The sequence below is a fragment of the Pelecanus crispus genome, chromosome Z (assembly GCF_030463565.1).
Source record: "Pelecanus crispus isolate bPelCri1 chromosome Z, bPelCri1.pri, whole genome shotgun sequence".
Classification (NCBI taxonomy): domain Eukaryota; kingdom Metazoa; phylum Chordata; class Aves; order Pelecaniformes; family Pelecanidae; genus Pelecanus; species Pelecanus crispus.
In genome coordinates, this window is record NC_134676.1 from 54,622,853 (window position 1) to 54,647,773 (window position 24,921).

General features: G+C 44.9%; 1 protein-coding gene across 3 annotated transcripts in view; it reads left to right on the forward strand.

The window, feature by feature from the left end:
• The window catches only part of ABCA1 (ATP binding cassette subfamily A member 1), a 104,573-nt gene that overhangs the window by 22,960 nt on the left and 56,692 nt on the right, over positions 1 to 24,921 (forward strand). For all 3 annotated transcript variants that reach the window (XM_075726420.1, XM_075726423.1, XM_075726422.1), the window contains exons 4-5: positions 6,229 to 6,370; positions 7,266 to 7,387. In XM_075726420.1, the coding sequence (XP_075582535.1) occupies positions 6,229 to 6,370; positions 7,266 to 7,387 (264 nt within the window). The remainder of the gene's footprint in view (positions 1 to 6,228; positions 6,371 to 7,265; positions 7,388 to 24,921) is intronic.

Sequence of the window (24,921 nt, forward strand, 5' to 3'; positions counted from 1 at the left end):
TGTAGAACTATGACAAGTCTGCAAAACCCACACAGAACCCAAGTCTTACTTCTCATCATTGATCCGTATGTGACTTAGCATAAAAGAAAGCAGTGTTCAGATCTGTAAGAAAGCCATGTCATTTTCAGGCAGTGATGTGGGTTAATGTATCACATTAAAGAGCACAAGAGCAATTCCATTTCTTCTAACCATTAGACTGTCTCTTCGTGTATTCAGTAGACTCGCAGTCATACATTTGTGGGGAAAAACTATTCTACTTTTCTCTTTACATCCTAAAAGGGCACATTTCTGCTTTTATTTCAAAGGAAGCTTATTCTTGCTCTGCAAATGACAATCTTTAGGCCTCTGGTTGCCATTTGATTTAGGAAGCATGACTTGTTTATTAGCAATGTGCTTTGTCTTACTGTGATTGGTTACAGCCTCATACTGCCATTAGCTGACTGTGGAAGAGCTCTTTGTTTATCTTTCCTTTGCCTGATTACTGCAAGGTAAGGTTTAAGGGTCAGCATAACATGATTTTGGAGGGCACTTTAAGTGTTTTATTCTTAAAATGGATGAAGGACTAGCTTTTATAGCGCTTACCCTGTGGTTCTTTGCAGTGGCTGGAGCATTTTATGCTACTTGCTAGGCTTTCAAGCTAGCAAGGATCCTTTCAAAGCTGAAGTGTTAATGTTTGCAGTTTCCCATTACACTCTGGACACTGCTGGTCCAGTGTAGTGCCGAAGTTGCTTTCTGCAGTGTTTGGCAGGGTAACTGAAGCTTCCCTAAATTAAATCTCATACTTTGCTGCATGACATTTGAATTGCCTTTTCTGACTGAATGTTACAGTGGCATTATGAGAGATACCTGTAATATGGATGTGAAGCTGAAGAGAAGCAATAAGCAGTCTGCTCAGCTGGTATAAATAACTAGCAGCCTCAATGGTAATTCATCTCAGCTGTGGCAGTGCTGTATATAAACTCAAACCTAGCAAGATCTGCCTTTTCATACAGCTGTTTAGATTGGGCTTGTTAGTCATTAGCCTCCTTGTAAATCCTTTGCTCTAGCACCTTGGTGCCACAAGTGGAGTTTTGAGATTTTTCACCTGCAGCCCTTTTTCTGTCCCATTTATGTTGACTGATGTTGTTTTGTCTGCCTTCTCCCTATGTTGTCATCAGGAATTGTTGAGTATAGGGCATCTGGTAACTCTTTAATTCACTTTTTACAGTTAGTTCCTCTCCATTTTTCTAAAACCTTCAGAGAACAGGTAACTAAATTATTTCATTTAAGTCTGGATTGGTTTCATTGAACATTCACTCATATGCTGACAGATAAGGATGTGTTGTATAGTGGAACATTTTTAGCTGAACTGTGAGCAGAGATAGAAAGAAAGAAACCTTGAGTTCATGGTGAACTCTGTGGCAACCCTGTGCATGCCTTAAGGGAAACAGGATTGTTATCTGTAGTGGCTGTGCTGTATGCTGTTAGGAAAGCACTTGCAGGTAATGCCTGATGATAGCAGTAACAGAGCTGCATGCAAGTGCTTTGTAGCCTCCAGATAGCCTCAGTATTTTAATGGTATAGTCTTTTTCAACAAATAGATAAGACTTTCAGTTCTCTTTCCCTGTTTGAGGAGAGGAACCACCAAGGATTGGGCTGTTTCTATGGTCAGACTTTCCAGTCAGGATTTTTTATTTCTAGCAGCTTGGCCTAGCATGAGGAACCTTTTTCTGAAAACACAGGGGAAAATTTTGCTAGCTCTTAAGTGATAAGTTACATAGCTTTCACCAGACCAGCCAGAGAAAACATCTTAGATTGTGTTGTGGTTTAACTCCAGCCGGCAACCAAGCACCACACAGCCAATCGCTCACTCCCTGCCCCTGGTGGGATGGAGGAGAGACTCAGAAGAGCAAAAGTGGAAAAATACCGTAGTGGGTTGAGATAAAACACAGTTCAACAGGTAAAGCAAAAGCCACTCATACAAGCAAAGCAAAACAAGGAATTCATTCACTTCTTCCCGTTGGCTGGCAGGTGTTCAGCCATCTCCAGGAAAGCAGGGCTCTGTCATGTGTAATGGTTACTTGGCAAGACAAACACCATCACTCAAAATGTCTCCCCCTTCCTTCCTCTTCCCCCAGCTTTGTATGCTGAGCATGACATCATATGGTATGGGATATCCCTTTGGTCAGTTGGGGTCAGCTGTCCCAGCTGTGTCCCCTCCCAGCTTCTTGTGCACCCCCAGCCTGCTCACTGGTGGGGTGGGGTGAGAAGCAGAAAAGGGCTTGACTCTGTGTAAGCACTGCTCAGCAATAATGAAAACATATCTGTATTGTCAATGCTATTTTCAGCAGAAATCCAAAACATAGCCCCATACTAGCTACTATGAAGAAAATTATCCCAGCCAAAACAAGCACATTCTCCACCCCTTATTCCATACCATTTAGGTCATGTTCAGGTCCCATGCTATCCAATAAATCCTCATTAACCACCACCCTCCTTCACATCCTTTGATAGAATATACCAATATCATTCCCTTAGTCTATAGACCATGTCTGTAAAATGTTTTTAAAATGCCCATTGAGTTAATTTAGTCCATGACTTTGGGCTCTGTCTGTTCTGGTGGTCACTCAGGACAGGAGAGGTGGTGTGTTATGTGGAATTACTGGGCACCAAAGCCAGCTCAGGTTGGGTCACTGCTGTACTTGCACTGCTTCTTGTAAGGCTTCTCCTCCATTGGTTCAGGTGGTTCCTGCTGTAGTAATTCCTATACCATGCAACTCAAATCATGGGTTATGACAGTTTAAAGGTATATCCATTACAGTCGCCACCCATGGTCCCTTCGGACCAGACCGTCAGGTTTAACATTGCACTGAACTCCTCCCCTTGCCCCTGCTCTGGCTTGGACTTATCCACAGACTGCAGTCCTTTAGGGGTATACCTACTCCAAGTGGAGCCTTATCTACAAGCCACAGTCTCTCCAGGGCTATAACTGCTGCAGCATAGACTTAGCTACAGCTGCAGTTGCTCTGAGGTGCACCTGTTCCAGCGTGGCCTTCTCCATGGGCCACAATACCTTCGGAGGTACACCTGCTCTAATGTGGCCTTACCCATGGCCATAGTCCTTTCAGAAGGAAACCTGTTGCAATATGGCCTTACCCATGGCGGCAGTCCCTCTAGGGGTGTACCTGCTCTGTCATGGGCTTATCCATGGCCACATGCTTTGAGGTGCTTCAGCATGACTTCATGCACAGCCACTGATGCTTGAAAGTGTACCTGCTGCAGCATGGACTTATCCTTGGGCCACAATCCCTTCAGAGGTATACGTGCTGTGGCACGCATATAACCATGGCCACAGATGCTTTGCAGTGTACCTGCTCTGGTGTGGACTTATCCACGGCCACAGACACTTCAGAGTGTCCTGCTCCCACATGGAGTCATCCACAGGTCAGTCCCTTCAACTCGAGTTCCAGCCTGTCCAGTACAGCAGCACAGAAACAGCAGTGATGCCCTGGCCATCTGCCAAGCCAGGCCCATCACCACTGCTGTTATCAAAATGTTCCCAGGCACAGAAGAGCCAGCTGATAAGCAGTGCAGCAGTACAGCAAGCAGCAAAAGCAAAAAACAGCCACTAACAAGCACTGGACTCTAATATACAGTCAGGCAAGTAAGCCCCATGGCAAGCACAGGAGCCTACCAATTAATAGCTAAACAGCAATAACAAGTATAAATCCAATCTAGCAAATTCCAGTCAAACCTGTCATTGTCTTGAACCGTTGAAGTCCCACATTGGATGCCAAAAAAGGACTGTTGTGGTTTAGCCCCAGCCAACAACCAAGCACCACACAGCCGCTTCCTCACTCCCTGCCCCTGGTGGGCTGGAGGAGAGACTCAGAAGAGCAAAAGTGGAAGAAAAACTGGTAGACTGAGATAAAGACAGTTCAATAGGTAAAGCAAAAGCTGCGCACACAAGCAAAGCAAAACAAGGAATTCATTCACTACTTCCCATTGGCTGGCAGGTGTTCAGCCATCTCCAGGAAAGCAGGGCTCCGTCATGTGTAACGATTACTTGGCAAGACAAACACCATCACTCAAAATGTCTCTCCCTTCCTTCCTCTTCCCCCAGCTTTATATGCTGAGCATGACATCATATGGTATGGGATATCCCTTTGGTCAGTTGGGGTCAGCTGTCCCAGCTGTGTCCCCTCCCAGCTTCTTGTGCACCCCCAGCCTGCTCACTGGTGGGGTGGGGTGAGAAGCAGAAAAGGGCTTGACTCTGTGTAAGCACTGCTCAGCAATAATGAAAACATAACTGTATTGTCAATGTTGTTTTCAGCAGAAATCCAAAACATAGCCCCATACTAGCTACTATGAAGAAAATTAACTCTATCCCAGCGAAAACAAGCACAGTTTGCTATTGAGCAAGATTGCTGACTTGTGTCTTGTAGAGCTTGACTTTTTTTTCCTGTTCCTGTGACCATTTAAGGTATCTGAAATGCACTTCATTTGGGGAAAAAAAAATCTGACAAAAAGTTACTTTAATCTGTACCGAAAAGCTAGATATTTGCAGCAATGTCATTGAAAATGGTGTGCTGTTTACGCTGTTTTCTGTGTAACTCATCTGGCTTAAAACTGGGAGATTCCTGCTTTACTCTTTGAGAAACTGCTGTTACACGCATCACTGTATGTAAAAAGTTATCATGAATTCTTGTGCACCCTTCCTCTTTTCATATTGCTTTTAATACTTTGAGTTCTTAGCCGTGTAAAATAATAAGCATGGAGAAGAGAGAAGGTGATTCTCTGGGAAATTTTACAAAAAGAATCTGAAAGTTTTAGCATTTTTTTTCTTTCTCCCCCAAACCCCTCAGTCAAGAAGAACAAAAAAGCAAAATGAAACAAAAGCCAGAGAGCTCAACTAAATAGCTTTTCTATTTTAAACAAAGAACTGGGAACAAACAGTCCCCTGGGTACTGGAAACAATGAGCCTTTGGTTCCTTCACCTTTTTCCTGGACAGAGTCCTTTGCTTCCTCCAGGGAGGGCTGATAAGCTCCCCATCTTCCTTCAGCCACCTACATTAACCACTCTTGCTGTAATTCAGCAGCTTTGACCTCTATTCCTCCTGGGGATTTGGTACTTCCATTGTGGCTCTGGAGGGAGGGAGCCAAGCCCCTGTGTGGTTGCAGGCACACTGCAAGGATGAGGTGGGCACCAGAGGGGAGAGTGCACATGTCACGGTCAAAGCCTTGAGTAGCTGTGGGAGATACTGAGGAAGGGGCATAACCTTCCTCTGCGCTCCCCTCCCTAGTGTGGGACTCAGGACATGAGTTGGTTTGCAGAAAGCAGCCTGACAGCTTGTCTAAGATGCGGGATTATGCAAGGGAAACCTTTCTTCCCCTGTCATTGCAGAGCAAGGGATTCACAAGTGCATAACTGGCATACTGGTGGAGATCTGCCATGAGTAGTTTGTTACTGCTTTAACACTTCACCAGAATGCAGAACATAAACAGGGTGTAAACTCTGGGCTATGACTTCAGTACGTCTTTAGTAGCAAGAGTTAGACTTCAGCAAACAGATTTGAAATATGGCAGGCAGGTGCCTGAATGCTTTATGAACCCTAAAGTTTTAAGACTGTCTGGAAATCAAGCCAATATGAGGCAGCAGTGACATACTTAGGCAAACCAATGTAGGCACCCACCTCACTATTGCTGACCCTTTGCTTGGTGTTTACAGTGTGCGTAATTGAGGTGAGCAGATTTTGAAAACGAAAAGGACTGAATAGAAATACTATGGGTCTTCAGAACTCAAGCCCTGGCTGGGGCTGTCTGTGTGGCCTCAAGCCAAATCCTTGTGTTAGTTAAGCATCTAAAACCAGAGAAGCATGGCTGGTTAGACAGCATGTGTGTGCATGTGCTCACCACTGCCAGGCTTTGGAGTTGCCTGCTGTTGGGCATTCCTCAGCAAGAAGTACTGTAATCCCTGTCAGTATGGCCAAAAACAATGCTGCAAAGATGAAAGCAGCAAAAAACTTCTACAGGCTTAACAAGGTGTAGTTTGTAAGTGGAGGAGGCCAGAGCTGTGTGAGGAACTTAATATGAGCTTAACCCTTCTTAGTGCTGGCCGTTCTGCTCTCTCATAAGCAATTTGGGGCAGTAACAAGCACAGGGGTTAGCACTGCCCTTCAAATGCAGTGCTGTGTAGTAGCGGCTTGTATCCTGTACTTCTGTCTCCTAACTCTTGTGTTTCTGTTCTAGGTCACTTCCCAAACAAAGCTATGCCTTCAGCAGGAACCTTGCCATGGATACAGGGTATCATCTGCAACGCCAACAACCCTTGTTTCCGCTACCCAACTCCTGGGGAATCCCCTGGTATTGTTGGAAACTTCAATGCCTCCATGTGAGTCCCCCTCCTTTTTCCTCATCTCTGTTCTTGGGGGAACATGTGGAAAAGGGATATTTAGAAGTCACCAGCTAGTTGTGTAACCCTACACTGTCGAGGGTTTTGTTGTTTCTGCTGTCACTGAAGTACCCACCTCTCCAGCTACCAAGTTCAGAGGGGCTAGGAGAGGGCTGGTAGGTGTGCAGTATCCCTGAGTCCAAGCAGTTGAAGCTCTTGGTGAATGGAAAGCTCTGCCTGGGCAAGGACTGAGTCTGTTGTCTTATCGGTTGCTCAGAATTTGGCTCATGAAAAGGCAAGCTGTTTTTTCAGAGCTCCTCTTTCCTATGTTAATGAACCTCTGAGATGGACAGTGCAGAGTGAGAGGCAATTGAAGAGCAGGTCTGGGGGATACTCTGACATTTGTCACTTATTACTGGCTGATGTGTTGCAGAAAGCTCAATTTATGGCCAGCTTCCTTATACCCTGCCCTGCTTGCTGCATTCATGCTGTCAGGCTAGTTAAGCTTAGTACAGACTAAAACGTGTCTGCAACCTGGAAAAGCATTTGAAAGGAACAAGGACATACTTAAATTATTATGCTTCTAAGAGGAAGCAGTTTACAGGCAGTGGGAGACCCTCTCCATCCCAAGTCTTAAATAAACGCTTTCAAATGTGCGGAGGTTCCCAATGTAACTTTGTTTGACCTTGCATTAGCAGCCATCTTTTATTAGGCTCCTTGGATTGTCCCATGGTGGTCACTGAAGAAAGGGCTTATTGTACTGGAGAGGGCAGTGGCATAACTGAAAGGGACTTTTTTTCCCAAAAGTTTGGAACTGTGATGTAAAACTGTATCTGTGGATGCTGGCTCACAGAGCTGATGAGTGCTGGTTGTTCTTGTGTTTTCCCGTCACCAGTGTTTCCCGCCTGTTCTCAGACGCCAAGAGATTACTCTTGTACAGCCAGCAGGACACGAGCATAAAGGATGTCCAGAGGGTCCTGGGAAAACTGCGCAAATTGGGAAACTCTTCTAGCTCAGGTAATGGTATGGTAGAGCGAGCCACCTATATCTGGCATTTCTGGTCTGATTAATTCTGCATGTGTGTAAATTTCTGAAATGTACCGTAATGGGAACATGCATGGCTATAATTTACAGCTCATCAAACCCTTTCCAATCCTGCAGAAGTACCTTAAGCCTCTCCTGTGTCAGAGCTTTCTGTGTTCTTTACCTTCTTTGGTGGAAGAGAAAAGGGATGGTCTGTAATGCCAAGAATAGCAGCTGTTTTGAATGTGAAATTACGATCCTCAGTTCACTGAAGTCAGTTAAAATGCTGACTTTCTCAAAGGGGTCCCAGTAGTGTGTCTTTCTGGCAAACACTAGTTATTTTGCTATTTTGTCAGTGAAGGAGTGAACGCAGTATAGCTACAAGTTAGCACTCTGCCCACTGAGATCCAGAGGGAAGTGTGCTGGAAGAACACAGATGAAGAAGAGCTGATGTTGGCCTGTGGTTTACAGACTCAAAGCTGGTTATTATCTGACAATGAAGTTCCCATTTCTCTTGGTTTTTTTTTTGTTTCCATGTAACTGATGGATACTTCATTCTCTGCTATTGTCTGGCAGGATTCTGAATGGTGGGATCCAAAAGAAAATGTTGGGGGCTCGCACAGCCCCATTTGCAGTGAAAAATGAGAATCCTGCCATTTTTAGCTTGCATGAGAAGGTCTGGTGTGCCTTCCTGTCCCATGCAGATGAATAAGTGACTAGTGTGAGATCACACAGAAAGCGTGCAGCAAAGCTAGGACATGAAACAGCTCTGTCCAGTCTTGGGAAGCGTGGCATATCTCTCGTTATTGCCAGGTTGCTCTGACATGGCAACTTAGAGTTTTTTGGGGTACTCCCCTCCGAAAGATGATTTCTCTCGGCTGCTGTGTTAGTGCTGCGTGTGCCTGTTGGAAGTGAGGGAAAGTAGTGGTTTAGAAAGAAACAGAGCAGGGAACACAGCCATGGAGTGTCTTCACCTACAGCCTCTATCCAGGCATGTGGAGCTCTTTGAATGTAGGTGGTATTTTAGTTTTTTGTGAAAGTTGTTCCTGGCTTTACAGTTGTGGTTCTTCCTAGCTTTCTTCATTTGATTGTGGCTCAGGCAGACTCCAGGAAGAAAAAGACCTGACATGGTGTGACGTGGATAGTTCCATGTCTGATGTGTCCTGAGCACACTTTTAGAGCAGAGATTGTGTTTCTACATTGTGTTGCTCAGTACATTGCAGGTCACTTTGAAATAATCAGTATTGTTAGTGACAGGTTGGCAGATGTGTGGTGACTGTGTGTACAGACATGAACTGTGCAAGGGATGTGTCTTGAATATATAACCCTCCCATCTCCCCTTCAGGGCTGTGCAGAATCCTGATGTGATCAGATCTGCAGGTGATACTCAGGTCTACTGACTCTTTGAGCATTAGTTGATGCTTTTACTTACATATAAGGGACACCCTTGCTGGGCTCAATATCCGTACCACCAGGCTCCCCTCTTTTTACTCTGAGAACTGGTAAGTGGCATCACCATGCTTTTCCCTAAATCTGCAGCAGTTTTAAGGGGGAGAGGATGCAGAGTGAACCCTTTGCGAGAGATGGACACGTAATGAACACAGCCAAAATGAGCTAAGTTGACTATTTCCCAAGGAGACGTTTAATACTGTTTTTCATGGACCTCTTCAAACCCTTGGTTTGACTTGGTGATCTTGTGGGAACAGGCGCTCTCTGTCAGAACGATGGATGTTGTCATTACTGGATTTTACACTTCATGCCTGCGGTAGTATCTGCAAGCTAACTTTTGCAAACAGAGTAGATACTGGTGTTTTGTATTGAAACATGCAGTGAACATCAGACATAGACATTTACAAGAAACTTATCAAAGCAATAAGCTGAAGCTCTCATTGCTGGGAAGGTTTGAGGGGGAGGAGTGATTGCAAGAAGCATTTCGCATAGGGAGTATTGTACAAGTGAAAAGTCAGAAGGCTTGTATTTCTCTATATAATAAAGACTAGTAGACTGACTGCAAAAATAAGCCTCAGACCAGTCATCAAAGATCGTATTTCTATAATAAAATATTTCAAATGTGTAATAAAAAAATCAAGCCTCCGTGTCATTAGAGTGACAGACTGCCCATTGTTGGTAAGGCTTATAGGGAACAAAGCCTGTTTGTCCTTCTCATGATACACTCATTTACAAAGCCTCCAACTTGGGGGTCCGTGCTGCCCACTCCTTGGCTGCCTGATTCATGGTCTGACAGCATGCATAAAACAGCATCCTCTAGTCTTACAAGTACTTGTGTATTTATGCTCAGCAGTGCTTAGATTCCTGTGCAAGGAAGGGAACTACAGGTCAACCCTTCAGCCGCTGTTGACAATGAGGTGTGAGAAATGCTTAGATCCTTTCCTCTGGGCGGCATTTCCTCCAGTGACTCTGGGATCCTAAGACGACAGTAGTTGCAGATGTCAGAAGTAAGCACACCTCCAAACCTGAAAGCACTACTTTTATACATGTATTTCCCCAATTAGGAGGAGGGCTAATTACCTGATGAGCTAATAATTGAAAACATTTGTAATACCTCCTCTGTTCCAGCTCTGGCCTGGGCCTGAAGCCACGTGAACCAGTGGTGCAGACAGATGCAGCTTTGCAGTTCATCTTTCCCCAGTGGGAGGGACTGTATGCTCCCTACTGTGTGATGTGGGCTCTGCCGGAGTCTGCAGCTCCCTCATCCCCTCTGACATTGCTGGGATGTCCTGCTTCCACACATGCTTCCTGCTGCTGCCTGATGGCTTTGAAACAGGCTTCAGGAGGTGATCTTCCATTACTAGCATACAAATTGGAGCTGTGCTATAGATTTTGTTCTGATGCTTGTCATGCAGAGCATGCATGCCTGTATTTGGCTTCAGCTGTTTGAATCTGTTTAGAAAGCATTTGCCAAAGTCCTGTCATTTCAAGCTTCTTTAAAACACAACCTAACATTCAAGGTGCGGCTGTTAGTGTTGTCTGATCTGAAATTAGGCAGAACCCTGGGGAAGGGAGACTTGCTTAAGATGGTAGGGTGTTTACACAGGTGCCTGCAAGTCAATGTCTTCGTTAAAGACAAAGTAGGACATTAAGATGTTGTTCAGGCAGTGCTGTGCGCTCATGCCAACAGGCTTTGTATCTTGGTCACTTCTTGATGAGGTGGGAGGTAATCCATCATAACAGGGCTGTTTGTCCAGGAGTTTGAGGAGTGGCTGCTATTCTTTGCTGCTCTGAGCTCAAGGAAGAGCTCTCTGGCAGAGAGAGGGGAAGGTGTTACCAGTAGAGAACAGCCTGCCCTTGCTTTATGTAGCACCTTTTCTAGCCAGGATGAAGTACTAACTGGTGGTGTAGGGAGTTCAGTGCAGGCAGCTGTCATGCTGTATGGGTGCTGTGGTTCTATGGCCACTTTCAGCAAGCCCTGAGCAGTGGAATCTACGTGCAGGCACACACATACCTTAACATAATCAATTTTGCAGGCAGGTGCCAGGTGCCCTCTCCTTCCCAGCGCTTGTTACATCTCTGTCCAGCAATGTCACCAAGGTCTTCAACACTCACGATAAGGCAGAGAGCAAATCAGAACAGAGAGTCAAAGACCTTGGTGACGGCACTTCCAAGAGCATGACATGGCTGCTGGGATTGCCACCTGCAGTAGGTTTGGCTCACTGCTTGCAGACACTGGATTTGCAACTGGCCTCAATGCCATTTCAGCAGAGGATAAAGTGTTTGCAAGAAATAAGCTTTCCTCCTGTTTTGAAAGGTGGAGATACCGCTTGCTGTTGGCTCTAAGGCACACTTCCTTTACTTCTTTCTTTATTTCTTCTTTCTCTTTACAGGGCTACCAAATACTTTTGTTCTGCAGTGCCATGGAGTAATAAATCAACAGCTAAAATTAAAGCCACCTTCTTTGGTTGTTGCTAACAGTTGTACATATATGCCACTCTAGCTGATATTTTCTTCATTGCTCTTAGTTTTCAGTGATCCCAAAGGGTATGTTTCTATTTTTCTTGAAACCAACCCAACTAAACAGAAACAGAGCAAATGAGATAGGCAGAGGGAAACAAACATCGCCTAAGAAATTGCATCAGATCTCAGGCTATTATTCCACATGTGCCCTGCCTTTCCCAGTTGTTTGATGTTGTAGGAGAAACATCAGCTGGGTGGCATTCTCTGCCAATGTTGCACCCTGCTGCACAAACAGATGTTGGGACTGAAGGAGTTTGCAGCCTGTCTGGTCAGTGCTAATAGTGCTACTTTTATTTTAACAGGTAAAGGGTGATGGAGGGCTTGGGCTGAAGAGCAACCTTGGGAGTAGCTTTCTGGTGGCGTGTCCTGGTGTATGATTATCAGGGTGCTCAGGGAAACAGGATGTTGTACATTATCTGCTAGATGATGTGAAGATGATAGCTAACTTCCTCCTTGGTGTCTTCTCCCTAACAAAAATGACCCCACACCCTCAAGCTAAACATTCGAATTGATTCTTATACCTGCCTACCTCTCCCTAATTAACCTGGTTTCCTCCCTGACTTCCCTTGGGGAGGATCCTAACAAAAACCAGCCAGGCTAGAATGAGGACTAACAAACCATATGTCCAGGTGGCCGTCAACCCCGAAAACACCTGCAGACACCAGCTGTGGCAGGGTGGCATTCCTGCCATTGCTTGGTTGCATGTAAATATACACCTGGGTTCTTTGATTCTGTGCTCCATAGTGACACACAGGTCCTTGCCTTTCTTTTAGGCTAGGGAAATTGTTGCCAAAAACACTGCCCTGTGGTATCAGTAGAGGGATCTTGACTTGCAGGGGTGTGTAGGAAGGCTGCTCTACCTTGTGTTTTCAGTGCAGGTTACTTTGTGTTAACCCTCAGCAGAGCTCCCCAGGGCATTCCTGACTGCTGCTGTCTCCTAGCCTGAAGCATCCAGCCAGGAAGGGGAGCCTGGGACTACACGGGAACTGGTGTGATTTCTGCTTTGGTCAGATGCAATCTGTTGGGATGGGCAAGTGGAACAAGCTGCCAATACTGAGTACTTGGATTGCCCAGAGGGTTTTGTAGTGTGCCATGTTGGTCAGGTGGTCAGGAGATTAGATACACATGGCAATTTTCCCACATTTGCCTAATTAATTTTTTTCTTCAAATCACTGGGTCTCTGAGCAGGCACAGACCTGAGTGTTTGTTTTGGTTTGGTTTGTTTTTTTGGTAAGTGAATGGAAGTTGTGCAGGCAACTGCAGATCCTCTGGAAAAACCTTTCCAAAACATTCTTGGAAGGGCACTTTAAGTCCCTTACTGAGGTAGTGGACAAAGTCTCTGTGTGAATCCAATGGCTCCGTTATTTTTTCTGTCCTAAACTGAAACTAGGAGGCTGACAGTCAAAGAGATAGGGAAAGGTAGAGAAGACTTCCTATGGCAGTGTGGGTCCCAAATTGTGAGTTGGGAGTTAGCTATGCAGCTTTTATTAGTGAGGTGGCATGATATTTACTGAAGTACACATTTGCACAGTTACCACTTTCAGTAGAGTCTGCTTCTGCTTTCCTTAATATTTTGAAGCCAAAGATGAGATGAAAGTAATAAAATGATGTTGATAGAGGTTTAGGCACAAAGGTCTGCTGCAGGATTAAATCTGTTACCAGGGAAGTGATACTTGTTTTCCATGGAGCTGTCCATAAACTTTCAGAGGTTTCCTTGTCTGTGACAGCATTGTTATTACATGACTTTGCTTAGAGGTTGAGATGGGTAAGCAGATACAGCATAATGTGCATTGCTGCCTTCTGATTCTGCAGAACAGGGCTTTGATGCCTGGTTTTGGTCTGAACTTCCCTTCTGCTGAAATGCTTTTAAAATGAGAGGTTTAGAATTATGCCAGCTTGGATTCTAGGTGTGTATGGATGTGGGAGGGAAAGACTGAAATCCCTTTGAAAGTTCAATTGACAAAACCCATGCAGTGTTATGTTAAATCTGGCCTTGCTGTAGTGTCTACATGCTTGAGACACTGAGCTTGAGAAAAACATGTCTGAGAATCCTATTGCAGAAGACTGTATGAACCCTGTTAAAAACACAGGAGAATCACAAGCATGTCAGCATTGGTCTGCACTAGTGAATGGCTGCATTGGCAATTTGGTTACTTTAAGACCAGCTAACCTGGTGGTGTCAGCTAATGCATGCAGGGGGAAGACAACAGTGCCCAGATCTACAATTAGCAGCACAGCTATTCCAACAGATACCAAATCACTGTACCTTAAAGGCACTGTCTTTATCTAGACAAGTTAACAACAAGATAAAGACACAATGATAAAACAATTGCTTACTGTGCTTGTCACAGTATAAGTAATATTGGCACGTGCCGCAAAAGCAGGACAGTATTTCAAAGTTCTGGTTGCTCTCTTTAGTCTCCTAAGACTCTTCAGCCTGGTCTGTCAACATGGACTTTTATTTGGAACCAGCGAGTAAAATGAAGAAAGTTAAGTAAACAATTACACCTTTCATACTCTCCTATTATCTCCCTCTTTTTGTATGCAACCTTATCAATACAGCTTGCTAATACCAGCATTACATTGCCAAAAACTTAGGCTCAGTGTTAACTTCAATTTGCATTTATTTTTTATGTTTTCCACTCTGACACAATTTCTGGATTTGTTCTTGGTGACTTCTAATCTCAGAATCTCAATAAATTGCCTGATTTGTGGAAAATCGCGTTTGATTTATTTAAGCTACAGTCTGAGGTTGGTTGAGAGAGTGGGACAGAGACTTTTCACATTGAGCTTGGTGTTAGTAGTCCCCCAGGAAATTTGTACTAGTGTCATCTGGTGAAAAGTTCAGCTTTCTCGGGGGATTTCTGTGGGGCTGAGCTCTCATGAGAGTGGCTGTTATGAAATTGCCACAGTTAGAAAAAACCCTGTCCACTTCTGTGTCTGACTTGGTACTGAGGCCAGAGTGCCTAATTTGGATCTGACCTCCCATATCTCTCAAGTTAATATTCAGCTTTGGAGCCTTCTCTAGTAATAATACATGTCATCTTCAGTGTACTTTACGAACACTTACTACCTAATTTTTACAGCATTCCTGTGAGCTAAATAAATAAACAGCTGCGAAGGAACTGGAGCCCTCATTCTGAAACACAGTAGGATGTGGCAGTTCTCAGTGTAGTCAGGATGCAATAAAAGGTGATGGCTTTGACATATTGTTGATGATGAATCAAAGTTCATTTTTACCTAGGCAAGAGGATAGAGCACTGCTTGACTGAATTTTTTGAAAACCCATGAAAGTTCAGTTTTTGTAGGCAGCCTTTTTCATGGGAAACAAATGCGGTTCTACTTAAATATTTTTTAGTCATAAAATAACTGAGAGTTAATGCCAGGATCCTGGCTAAAATCAAACAATGTATTCTATCTCCTGTTACTAAATTTCTTTGCAGCTTCAACAAACTGCAACGTTCTTCACTTTCGATCCTAGGTTTTTTTTTTTAAGTGTTGCTGTGTTTCATGGAGTAGTGGTTATGTCTTGTTTGAGATGCGTTTTCAGTTCAGGTTACGGGTTTTATGCTTGTATCATACTTTGCATATGTTTTCTTTCCAAAATTCTGGAAAAATCCTGTGAAATTAAATGCAAAATCTGCAGAATAAAAAAAAAAGTATTTTTATGTATTAACTGAGCGTTAATAACTAGCAGTTTGTTAAAACTACATATTGCTTATGCCTGTGTGGCATGAGATCCTCAGCTGACAGAAAATTGGTGTAGCTCATCTCTTAGCTGAAGATCTTGCCCTAGCTTTTTTTTATGCTGACCTGGCAGCACTGAGGTATATGTGGAGGAGATTCAGGCTGATCTGTGACACACATCCTCTGCAAACAGCAAAAGTTGCCTTCCCCTTCTAATTTAGTTTTAGTTTTAAGGATGGTGCAATAAAAGACCTTTTCAAGGGATTTTAAATAAGGACCCTTTCCTGTGTGGTTTGTGTTTTTTTTGTTTTGTTGGTTTTTGTTCCTCCTCCCCCCCCCCCCCCCCCACCCCGAACCTTCCTGTTCTTCAAAATGTGTCTTTTTAGAGGCAAATACTACCCAAGTTAGTCCTTAGATGCATTTTTGGTTGACACTGGCAGAAGGTTTGCATGACTACAGACAGCCAGAACTTAATAAGCATAAGCTATTACATCTCAGGAGGTCCTTTCCTTGTAGTTCTCCATCTGTTTTAGCGAGTGCAGCTGAAACATAACTGGACCATATCTGGGGCTGACTGAGCGTACATATATGCCAGAAGGGGATTTGCTGATGGGGAAAAGACAGCAGTATTTCAAGTCTCAGTGCTTGTTCTGACTTGGGCCAACCAGCTGCTTAGGAAAGCAACAGCTGTTGTCTACCCAACTACTTCAGAACAGTAGTGTTTTGCCACTTGAGACAAGGCGCAGACATGAAAGCGTGTTATCCCAACAACTTTCGTCATAGCAAAGGCACAGCTGTGTGACAACACGGTGAACAGCCATCAGATATCCCTGCTCATCTGTGTTATTACCCTACTCTGTTCACATACTTGCCCACTGCCCAGCAGGTGGGGAGAAGTGTGCTGTAAAGCCAGAGAACAGAAATCAAGACAATAGAGTAGCCCTTTAAGACCACAAGTGTCTTCGCCTACCTGCTCCCTTTCCTGCCTTTTTCATATTATCTCTTGCTGCTACCTGAAGAAAGTGCAAAAAACTTTACCAGTGCATCCGTATAAATAATGCACAAGACCTCTCCAGCAGTACACATGCATTTTTCTTCAGGTTAACTGCACTGCTTTGGGACAGACTCTGGACCAGGTTCCTAAAGCAACAAGAGTCACTGCTCTTTTCTGTGTCTACTAGTAATGTTCCTGTCCTCCATGTAAAACACAGTGGACACCAGTATTGGTGCAAGTACTCAAGGTGTATTTTCAGCCAGCAAGTTATGTCAGTGATGAAGGGAAGGAATGGTTAGTCCAGAAGAACACCAACCTGAAGGATGAGGTCCTCAGACTACCAAGGCGCAGGGTCTGTTGAGAGCATCCTGCTGTGAACAGCAGTATAGTATCACACTTTGGATGCAAGAGACACAATCTCTAGCCAAGACTTTATTAGAATTTGGGCAATCCCTATCTACTAAGCATTTGCTTTTCAGTCTTTCCTAAAGACTGAGAAAATTCTTTAACTATTTGAAGTGCTGTTGCTCAGCCATCTGATTTGTACTAGTGAAGGGGCTGAATGGTTGCAAAGGTTGGCCTAAACTAGGCAGAGAAAATACGTCTTGTTTTAGTGCTGAAGCTTGATTTGCCCGCCCACCCCCCCTTCCCTTCCTTTGGACTTGAATCTCAAAAGCAAAACCAAACTACTGTACGCAAAGATAACTTTCCAATGACCAACTAAATTGAAACATAGGGAGCAATTGTGGGAGGTTGAAATAATTTAGATGTAGCTATGTTTTCAGCATAAGTAGACAGTGCTGCTGCTTAAACTAATTGGACTATAATGATTGGCTTATCCTTGTTAATCTTTAGCATTTTTTGCTACCTCTTGGATTAATTTGACCCTTTGTTCTGGAAGTGGCTTCTGATGTTGTGTGCTATATGAGGGTCATTAGGACTTGGCACTAAATCCAGAAGTGACAGGTCTTCCTGAATGTAGGGGAAGCAAGAGCCGCTGTGATCTGCTGACCGCAGACTCGTGTCTGCACAGATGCTGTGTTAAACTTTAAAAGAAGTCTGATGTGAGTCAGGTTCCCTGAATCTGTCATGCATGAGAGGAAGGGAGCTGTGGTGGGGTGAGGCTTCACAGCCAAGGGAGAGGTGGCTTTTTCTCTTCTCAGCAGCCTTTCTGTACAAATAAAAGTACAGGATAGTTAGGGCACTTTGATCCTGGGCAGCTCTGCCTGCTGTTTTGCTTGAGGTTCATCATTACCTATGCCATTTTCATGGGGGAAGCCTTGCAAACTGGATAGCTGGTCCTGTGATAAGTTTCAGGTAGCATGATATTGCTGGGGTGGTTCTGCCTGCTTGTTTTGGGGCTTCGAATGGTTCTGATATAGGTGTCTTCTGTTTGCATTTGAACCAGCAGTGTCCCAGATGCTTGCTCACATAGCCAGCTCATGAAAACTCTTCTGCTGTTAGTAATTGTCATTTGATTAAAATGTCCGGTCCTGCTTTTTCCTGTGATTTGAATTTCCACTGAATTTAAGGTCACTTTCTCAAGTACAAGGAATTCTGGATGGGGTCCTCCTTGGTCACAGTGCATACTTTCAAATTCTGCTTCGCTCCGTGCTTTTTAGTAGCATAATGTCGTTCCTTGTATGCTCATAGCAGTGTTTGCCATTAGAATAGAGGTATGTGGCTGGATGTGACCGTGGCATTTGGTTTCCAGTCTGTCTATTGAATTTTTTTTTTAATCTATTTTACTGTATCTGAGTTGATGTTTTGAAACATCTAAAATCTGTGTATTATCTAGGGCATAATGTTCCTTGCACAGTCAAAATCCAGTCTTAACAGCAAACCCTTACTTTCTGTCTCTTCAGAAGCACTTCTCTTTCTCTGAGCTGGATTTGACCCTTGCAGACCTTCTCCATAGCCTGTACCAGCTGTAAATGTGTTCTGCATATCACTCCTGAAAATAATTTTGTTGTAATAATGAAGTATTGTATCTGGTCAGATCTGAGGTCTGTCATCTCTGTGGCTGACAAGCCAATTCAAAGGCTGAGAAATTTGCAGTTTGTCCTTATTTTGTGAAAATTAGCAGGAGAATTTTCAACTAGTTATACCTGCCATGCAATTTGGAGCTCTACTCAGGATTTGCTTCTTAAAGCAATACAGCAAAGACACTTAGGATGTTTCCTTTAAGCCTGCTTCATTTTTTGCACTGTTAGAAGCCTGAATAATTTTTTTTCTATTTTTTTCATTGGCAAGCTGTATTTCACAGTTGTCTGTACTGATAACAGAATTTCATTTGCAGCAGGGGAAGATGCGAGAATATCTCGTCTGTGGTGTTACACAGGGCCTGGGGAGGTGGTTGGGTGCATCCCTTCATAGACAGAAGCTGCATTTGCTGGCAGGACTGCTGGTGACCAGCCTGTGGCTTTCCCTTCTGTGCCTCGTGTCTTTGCTTTCTGATGCAGAGTCTTTCTGTTGTCATGCATGTCATACAGGAGCGGGGCCTGATGGCATTTGGGTCTTAAAGTACTACCCAAAGAGAGGTATGAGCCTTGTGTTTGCTGCTGATTTTCCATGCAGATCGGAGGCTTAAATGGGCTCTGCATCCTTGAAGCCAACATACCCCCAGTGAAGGCTAACCGAGGACTGGTCTCTTGTGCATGCACCAGTACACGGTGTCAGCTGTGCTTTCTGCTAGAGTGATTGTGTTGGCCACTATTTTTAAAGCTCTTCTAAGCAAAAATGGTGACTTGCAGAGGAACAGAGGTGGTCCCAGTGTCTGCAGTCCCAAGATGAGAGAGGGAAGGCCTGGGAGTGTCGCACAACGTTTCCCTTTCTCCCAGGAGAGATCCTAGCTGCTGGAGGTGGATGGCAGGCTGCCTCCTCTTTACTCACATCACCATTTGACAGGGCAGAAATATGAAGATGATGGGCTCTGGGTAAGTGGGTGTGCACTTGGGTATTATCTTATGTCTGCAGAGACAGCACTGTTACACATCTGATGGACACAGAAAGCTGTAGCCTACCATAAAAACAGGTCAAGCCACGGCTGCAGAAGGAACAGCACTTCGACTGCGAGCAAATTAGGCTTGTACTTTCACACTAGCTGATCCTGCACAACAGGCCTGCTGAGCTGCTTGATTTCTTGTCAGCAAATCAGGGTACGGCTGTCCAACTTCTTCAGAGGACAGTTTTAGCTCCTGCCAGAATCACTAGGCATACAGGCAGCTCTGAGAGCTATTCCCACCACACAGTGGGAAGAATGCCTTATAGGAAAAGGAAAATTAAAACATAGTAATTGCTTTTTAAAAAAAAAAACAAACCTTAAAAAAATGTTATTTTATCATGCTTTCTGGATGTGTTGTCCAGAGTTAGGAATGTAATGAGGGCAGATGAAAATTTGCTGCCTTGCTAAGCCCAGCATTGGCTCATCTTAAAGGTTTGCTTTTCACATTGTAGATTGGGGTCATTGGCTCAGTAGGGTACAATGCTCTAATGGGCATTAGGAGATTGCTGTTTCCTCTGGATGATTGTCAATTCACAAGCATTCAGTCTTTGGTTCCACTGTTGAACTTGTTTGAAAACCCGTTTTTATTTTCATGGGAAGTAGCTTCAGACACCTTTTGTCTATAAATCGCAGTGATGGGTAATGAGCATGAAAATCAGTTGAGGTGTTCAAGTGCACCCATCACATATTCCTGAGGAATACTTCCCAGATACTTCGTTGACAAATTAATAGAGGATTCCAGTGTATGAGGTAACGTGGCAGCAGCGCTTGGTTTGCCTGCCCTGGTCCTCTCACTGTGTGGGGGTTTGCTGAATGCTAGGCTTCTAGCCAGGGTCCTCATAGTGGTCACACGTGCTACCAGTAAATGCTTTCAGCTGCTGGAGCTCCAGCTCTTGGTCTCAGCTTCAGCCCTTTCATGTGCTTGTGTCTTGCAAAAACTCCTGTTTCTGGGAGTATGGCTGGTGAGCAAGCAATGCCCTGGGTGAAGCAGGCCTGTGTGACCGGGGAGCCTCATGACCTTGTCCTCCGGTCACGCCCGGGCGCTGTGGATCGGTGTTGCACAGGCTTCGCTGCCGGCTGTGCAGTCAGGCTGGTGCGGGCGTCCGAGTTACTGCCCTCGCATGAGAGCGCTACGGCAGCGCTGCACGCTCACCTCCCTTTCTGTGGAAGTGCTGTTTTACCTGAGTGGGCAACTGGGAGCTGTGAATCTGAACTCTTTGTGCCAGGAGAAGGAAATGCCGTATTTGCTCACTTGCCACACTTCCTTGCTTTGCTCCTTCTGCTAACTGGTGGAGACAGGTGCCTCTGACCGTATTGTGCTGGGAACCCACTTGTCTTTCTTGTCTCCCTCGGGCGCTTGCGGAAACCTGCTGACTCTAAAGAACAAAGCTAAAGCTTCTCATGCCCCATCCTGTCTCACTATTTCATCTTGCTGTCATGCCTTAATGCTGCTGTTATGAAAATGATTGTGTTGCCCTATGAGCTCTCTGAAAGGTCATAATGTAATATCAGCTTCTCTGTTGCCTTGATGCTTGGCTGTGAGGCATACAGGCTTAGCCAAAGGCTAGTAAATCCTCTGACTGCAATGGATGTACAGAAATTAACGTAATCGTTTTCTGCCTTGCATGTTCCATCAGTAGGGAGTGAAATCCCCTGAAGATAATAGTCATGTTTGTAGATGGGACACACTGCCTTGCTTTCCTCTTAGCTTCTGAATTAACTTATGGCGTGAATCCCCTTCTCCCTCTTCCTTCACCCATTCCTTGTAGGGACTTAATGGCATGTGAAATTGGGAAGTAAATGGTAGATCCAGCTGTCACATTGTTTTCACTGAGCTTGTTAGTGTTAAACTGACTGACAGGCTGGGTTATTGTAGATTATGGGCACAAACCCTTTGGGCAGAAACCCTGCAAATTGAAGTCAGACCTGGTAAGCTTTGTATTCTACGGTGGATTGGGATATGTTGAAATACCGCTTGCGTGCCTTTTATTTTTAGAAGGCAGCATTCAGGATATGAAAACTGTAGCCACAATTTCCGTGGGGTTTTGTTTTTCTACCCTATTGTTTAATTTTAAAAGGCACTGCACCATTAAGTTTCTGGAGGAAAGTATGAGCCCTCTGTGCTTCCAAGTGAAGCAAAAAAGAGAGAAGTTTGAGGAGAATAGTCTTGCTCTGTAACCTGTTCCCACAGGCTTTTTTGTCCCGCTTGTCTGTGGATCTTCCCAGTATCGCTGGAAATGGTTACTGCTTACTGCGGGACCTGTCATGGTCACACTTGTAGTAAGATCAGGAAATTAAAACTGTTTCCTGGCTGTGGTTTCCCTTGCTCTTTCCTGCATTGAGCCACTTTTTGAGCTTGTGAGAATAACTGGGGATGTGTTTCTAGAATGAGGACACTGAAAGCCTCTGGCTATGGAGAACGTATGGACCATGGACACTTTTTCTTCACTGTACTGTCAGTGCTTCAGTTCTGATCTGCATGGAATGGAGACCCCACATAACACTGACTTGCTATTTTTTATAATGAAGGATTTTTGTTTTGCTGTTTGATTTAACTAATAATGCAGCAAGCACGGAGGTTATGTTTTTCTTTGCTAATTCTTGTGGATGTCTTGAGTTCCTTGAGTAGGGTGGTTTTTTTTTTTCCTATTGTTAGCAATGATTTGATTCTCAATCAAGGAATAAACAGCCTAGCTCTGTGCTCAGGCATGAAGGTGCTGGAAAAGGTTGAGCTGTCAGGAAAGTGTAAATCTTAAAAAGATTTAAAACAGTGTGTCACTCCTGCAGGAGATGCTCTGCAATCTGAAAATTGTGCGCTTCTGGTTTCCATGCCCAGAATTCAGTCCCCAGGGCTGGTTTGAACTGTGTGGAAACGAAGGACATCTGTGCCTTTCATGAAGTCAGCATCCATGAAATGCTGCCATGTGCGATTGTCTAATCCTGACCTGTGACTTCAGGGAGGAAGGGTGGTTTTGTGGCTGAGGCACAAAACCTCTAGCTCTGGGAGTTCTTGGTTCTGTTGGAGGCTTCCTTACGTGACTGTAGGGAGGACCTTTCTCCCTCCCCCACGTGGGAGATGGACTTCTCTTCTCCTGCTTGTTTCATGTCAATGGGGACTGTCTCCTGCTTTGTTGCCAAACAGTGCCTGAGCTGGAGCTAGGCAGAGCAAAAGCATTGCAACTCCACTGGGCCTGCTGGCATTGGGGGTTATTTGCATGGTTTATAAGCAAAGCCTCTGTTTACCTGCACCGGTCTTCTGCTGTTGCTCCCTTGGGGTCAGCACTGAAAGTGTAAAAGTAGTCTACCATGAGGACAAGGCTACCTCAGTATTTCTTCTGCAGACGTGCATTCCACCGCTGAATCAGCGAGATGGTTCACATCAGATCTGACTGTCTTCGAGCATGGTTGCTCAGTCTAACCTCAAGTTCTTCTCCACATTTGTGCCTGGGGCTTGTCTCGGTTGCTGGAACCTGAGGTTTCAACCAGGAGGCCGTACCCTGTGGTGGTCATGAGGGGAGCCTGCAGGACTGTGGCTTCCCTGGCTTTTTGTTGAAGATGAAGGGGAGGAAAGGCTGCACGTCCATGTCAGCAGAAGTATGTGGAGAGACTTATCTCCGATGTGCTGTCCGGATGCTGCAGCTGCCCTGCTCTGTGCCAGCCGGCTTGCAATAGCTGACCATACCAATGCTCTTGGTCAGTCTCAAGCATGAGAGAGGATGCATGAGTTAAATCACGTTTGAGCTGACATATTTTGCCTCGCGTTTTTTGAGTAACTTGATAGTGTCTGAGCTTTTATGGCAGGAAAATATAGCAGTAGTAGGCCTCTGGTTGTAAAATGTTTTCTTCCACTCCAAATGTTTGCATTATTAGGTAAGCTTGGTATTAGCCTTCAAAAGACTGGCCTGTTTCTTTTGTTTTCTATTTTTGGAGGACTTCTTTTAACTAATGCTCTTGTATTTCCTTAGGCCCTAGTGGGCAAGCAGTCTTGGAGGAGAATGGGTGTTTTCAAGAGGAAAGCTCTATTAACTCTTGTCTTTTTGAAGTATCCAGGGCAGGAATTCAGGCTGATTGCAGTGTTCGGTGCTTTTCTGTGGTTTCACGTGCAAGTCATTAAGCATGCCTCCACGATTGAGGGGATTGCATAAGATACTGAGCCACAAGTGCTGGAAGTAGGGCCAGATGGGGTGGGGGAGAAAATGCATGGTAAGAAAAGCTGGCTGTTTGCTTAGGGCACTGCAGTGTGACCATGGTATTGGGATTCAGTCCCTTGGTCTTTCAGAGCTTCCTTGTGTGGTCTTGGGCAGACAAGGGTTATGGCCAGCAAGCACGGGTTCATGACCAGCCGGCTGGAAGCCAAGCATTGTCCCACAAGCAGTTTTGGTAACTTTACATTCTGTTCCCTTCATGTTTTTCTCCAAATGATGATGCAAACTCCTTCAGATATTTGTAGGAGTTGCCTTGGAAGGCAGCTTCAATTTTCAGCGAATTTTAGTGCTGAGCAAATCTGGAAATGCTCGGCATGACAAAAAGGCAAGGGAGAAATGCCCTGTTAATGCTGGGCTGGTTAATTACAGCCGTGGAGGATGGCAGGCTCTCTGTTATTCCCCATGATGATTATGGACAGGCCAGCAGGAATCCCAGTGTAGTTCAGGTTGCTTTCCTGTAATTACCTATAGAATATGTCCCCGACCAAGAAAATCCTGCTTCCATATGGCAAAAAATTCCCAAACCAAACCCACAAACAAAGCATAGGCAACCCCAAAAGCAAAACAAAGAGGAAATAGAAAAGTAGAATTATTGCTTGGTTACAGTTTTTTAAAAGGTGTGTGGCCCTTTAAGAGGAGCTTGAGAAATATTTTAAACAGGGACAGATTAAATGAAAAAGCTTGCAAACATCTGATTTCTGCATGCCAGTGTGCCTTCAGCCAGCTACCCCTTTGTCCATCTGAGTTTCCGAACTGTTGATGATCTCACTAAAAAATAAACAAGCTGCAGAAGTGTTCAGGGAGTTCAGTGCATTTAGGAAGTAACCAAGGAATCAGGGTGGGGGGAATTTTTCCTCCAGTTGCAATGAAGCAGGGTGCTTTAGCCTCTGCTGGAAAGAAATGGACGGGTTTTTTTGTTATTGCAGGAGCCAGCTCTTTTCCCAGCCTTTCCCTGGGCTGGGAGAGGGTATGGTGGCCGATTGTGGTGATGGGGTGCAGTGATGGGGTGCAGTGGGGTGTTTGCATGGCGTGGTCAAAACCAGTATATTGCTGAGTGGCCCTGCTGGGGGCAGTGAGAGGAGGGCGAGGGAGAAGCTTTCATCCCAAAGTAACCTCCGCGTCGACTCAGCGGGGGGGGGGGTGGTGGTGTATGATTTACTTTTTCGCGTGGAACAAAAAGGCAACAGGGAATTTGTAACTGGATATGTAGACGAGAGAGCAATGACCGTCAGTAACCCCCGCGCGCTCCGTGCTGCAAGAGCCGAGCGCAGAGCGCGTGGCTTCCTCCCCTCGCCAGCCGCGCTGCCAAGCTCGGGCCCTGGGAAGCAGAAGTGTCACCCGGACTGCCAGCCTCCCTGTTACTGCCCGCGGCAGCCTGCGTGCCCAGCATGCTTTTTTCCTGAGGGCTGGGCTTTCTTGAGGGTATCACCCGCCGAGCTCAGCAAAAAAACACGAAAAGGGGAGAAAAAAATACTCAGTTACAGCTGTTCGCTATAGCAGGGAGAAGGTATAAACTCTTGGGGCTCCCTTGCATTACTTTCCCTTTAGAGCTCGCTGGCTGCGGCATCCCCTCTTCCTAGTGTAGAAAAAGCAGCGTGACACCTGGCTGGTTCACTTGGCTTAGCCTGGAAATCTTCACTCTGGTAAATCCCATGAGACTTGCTCT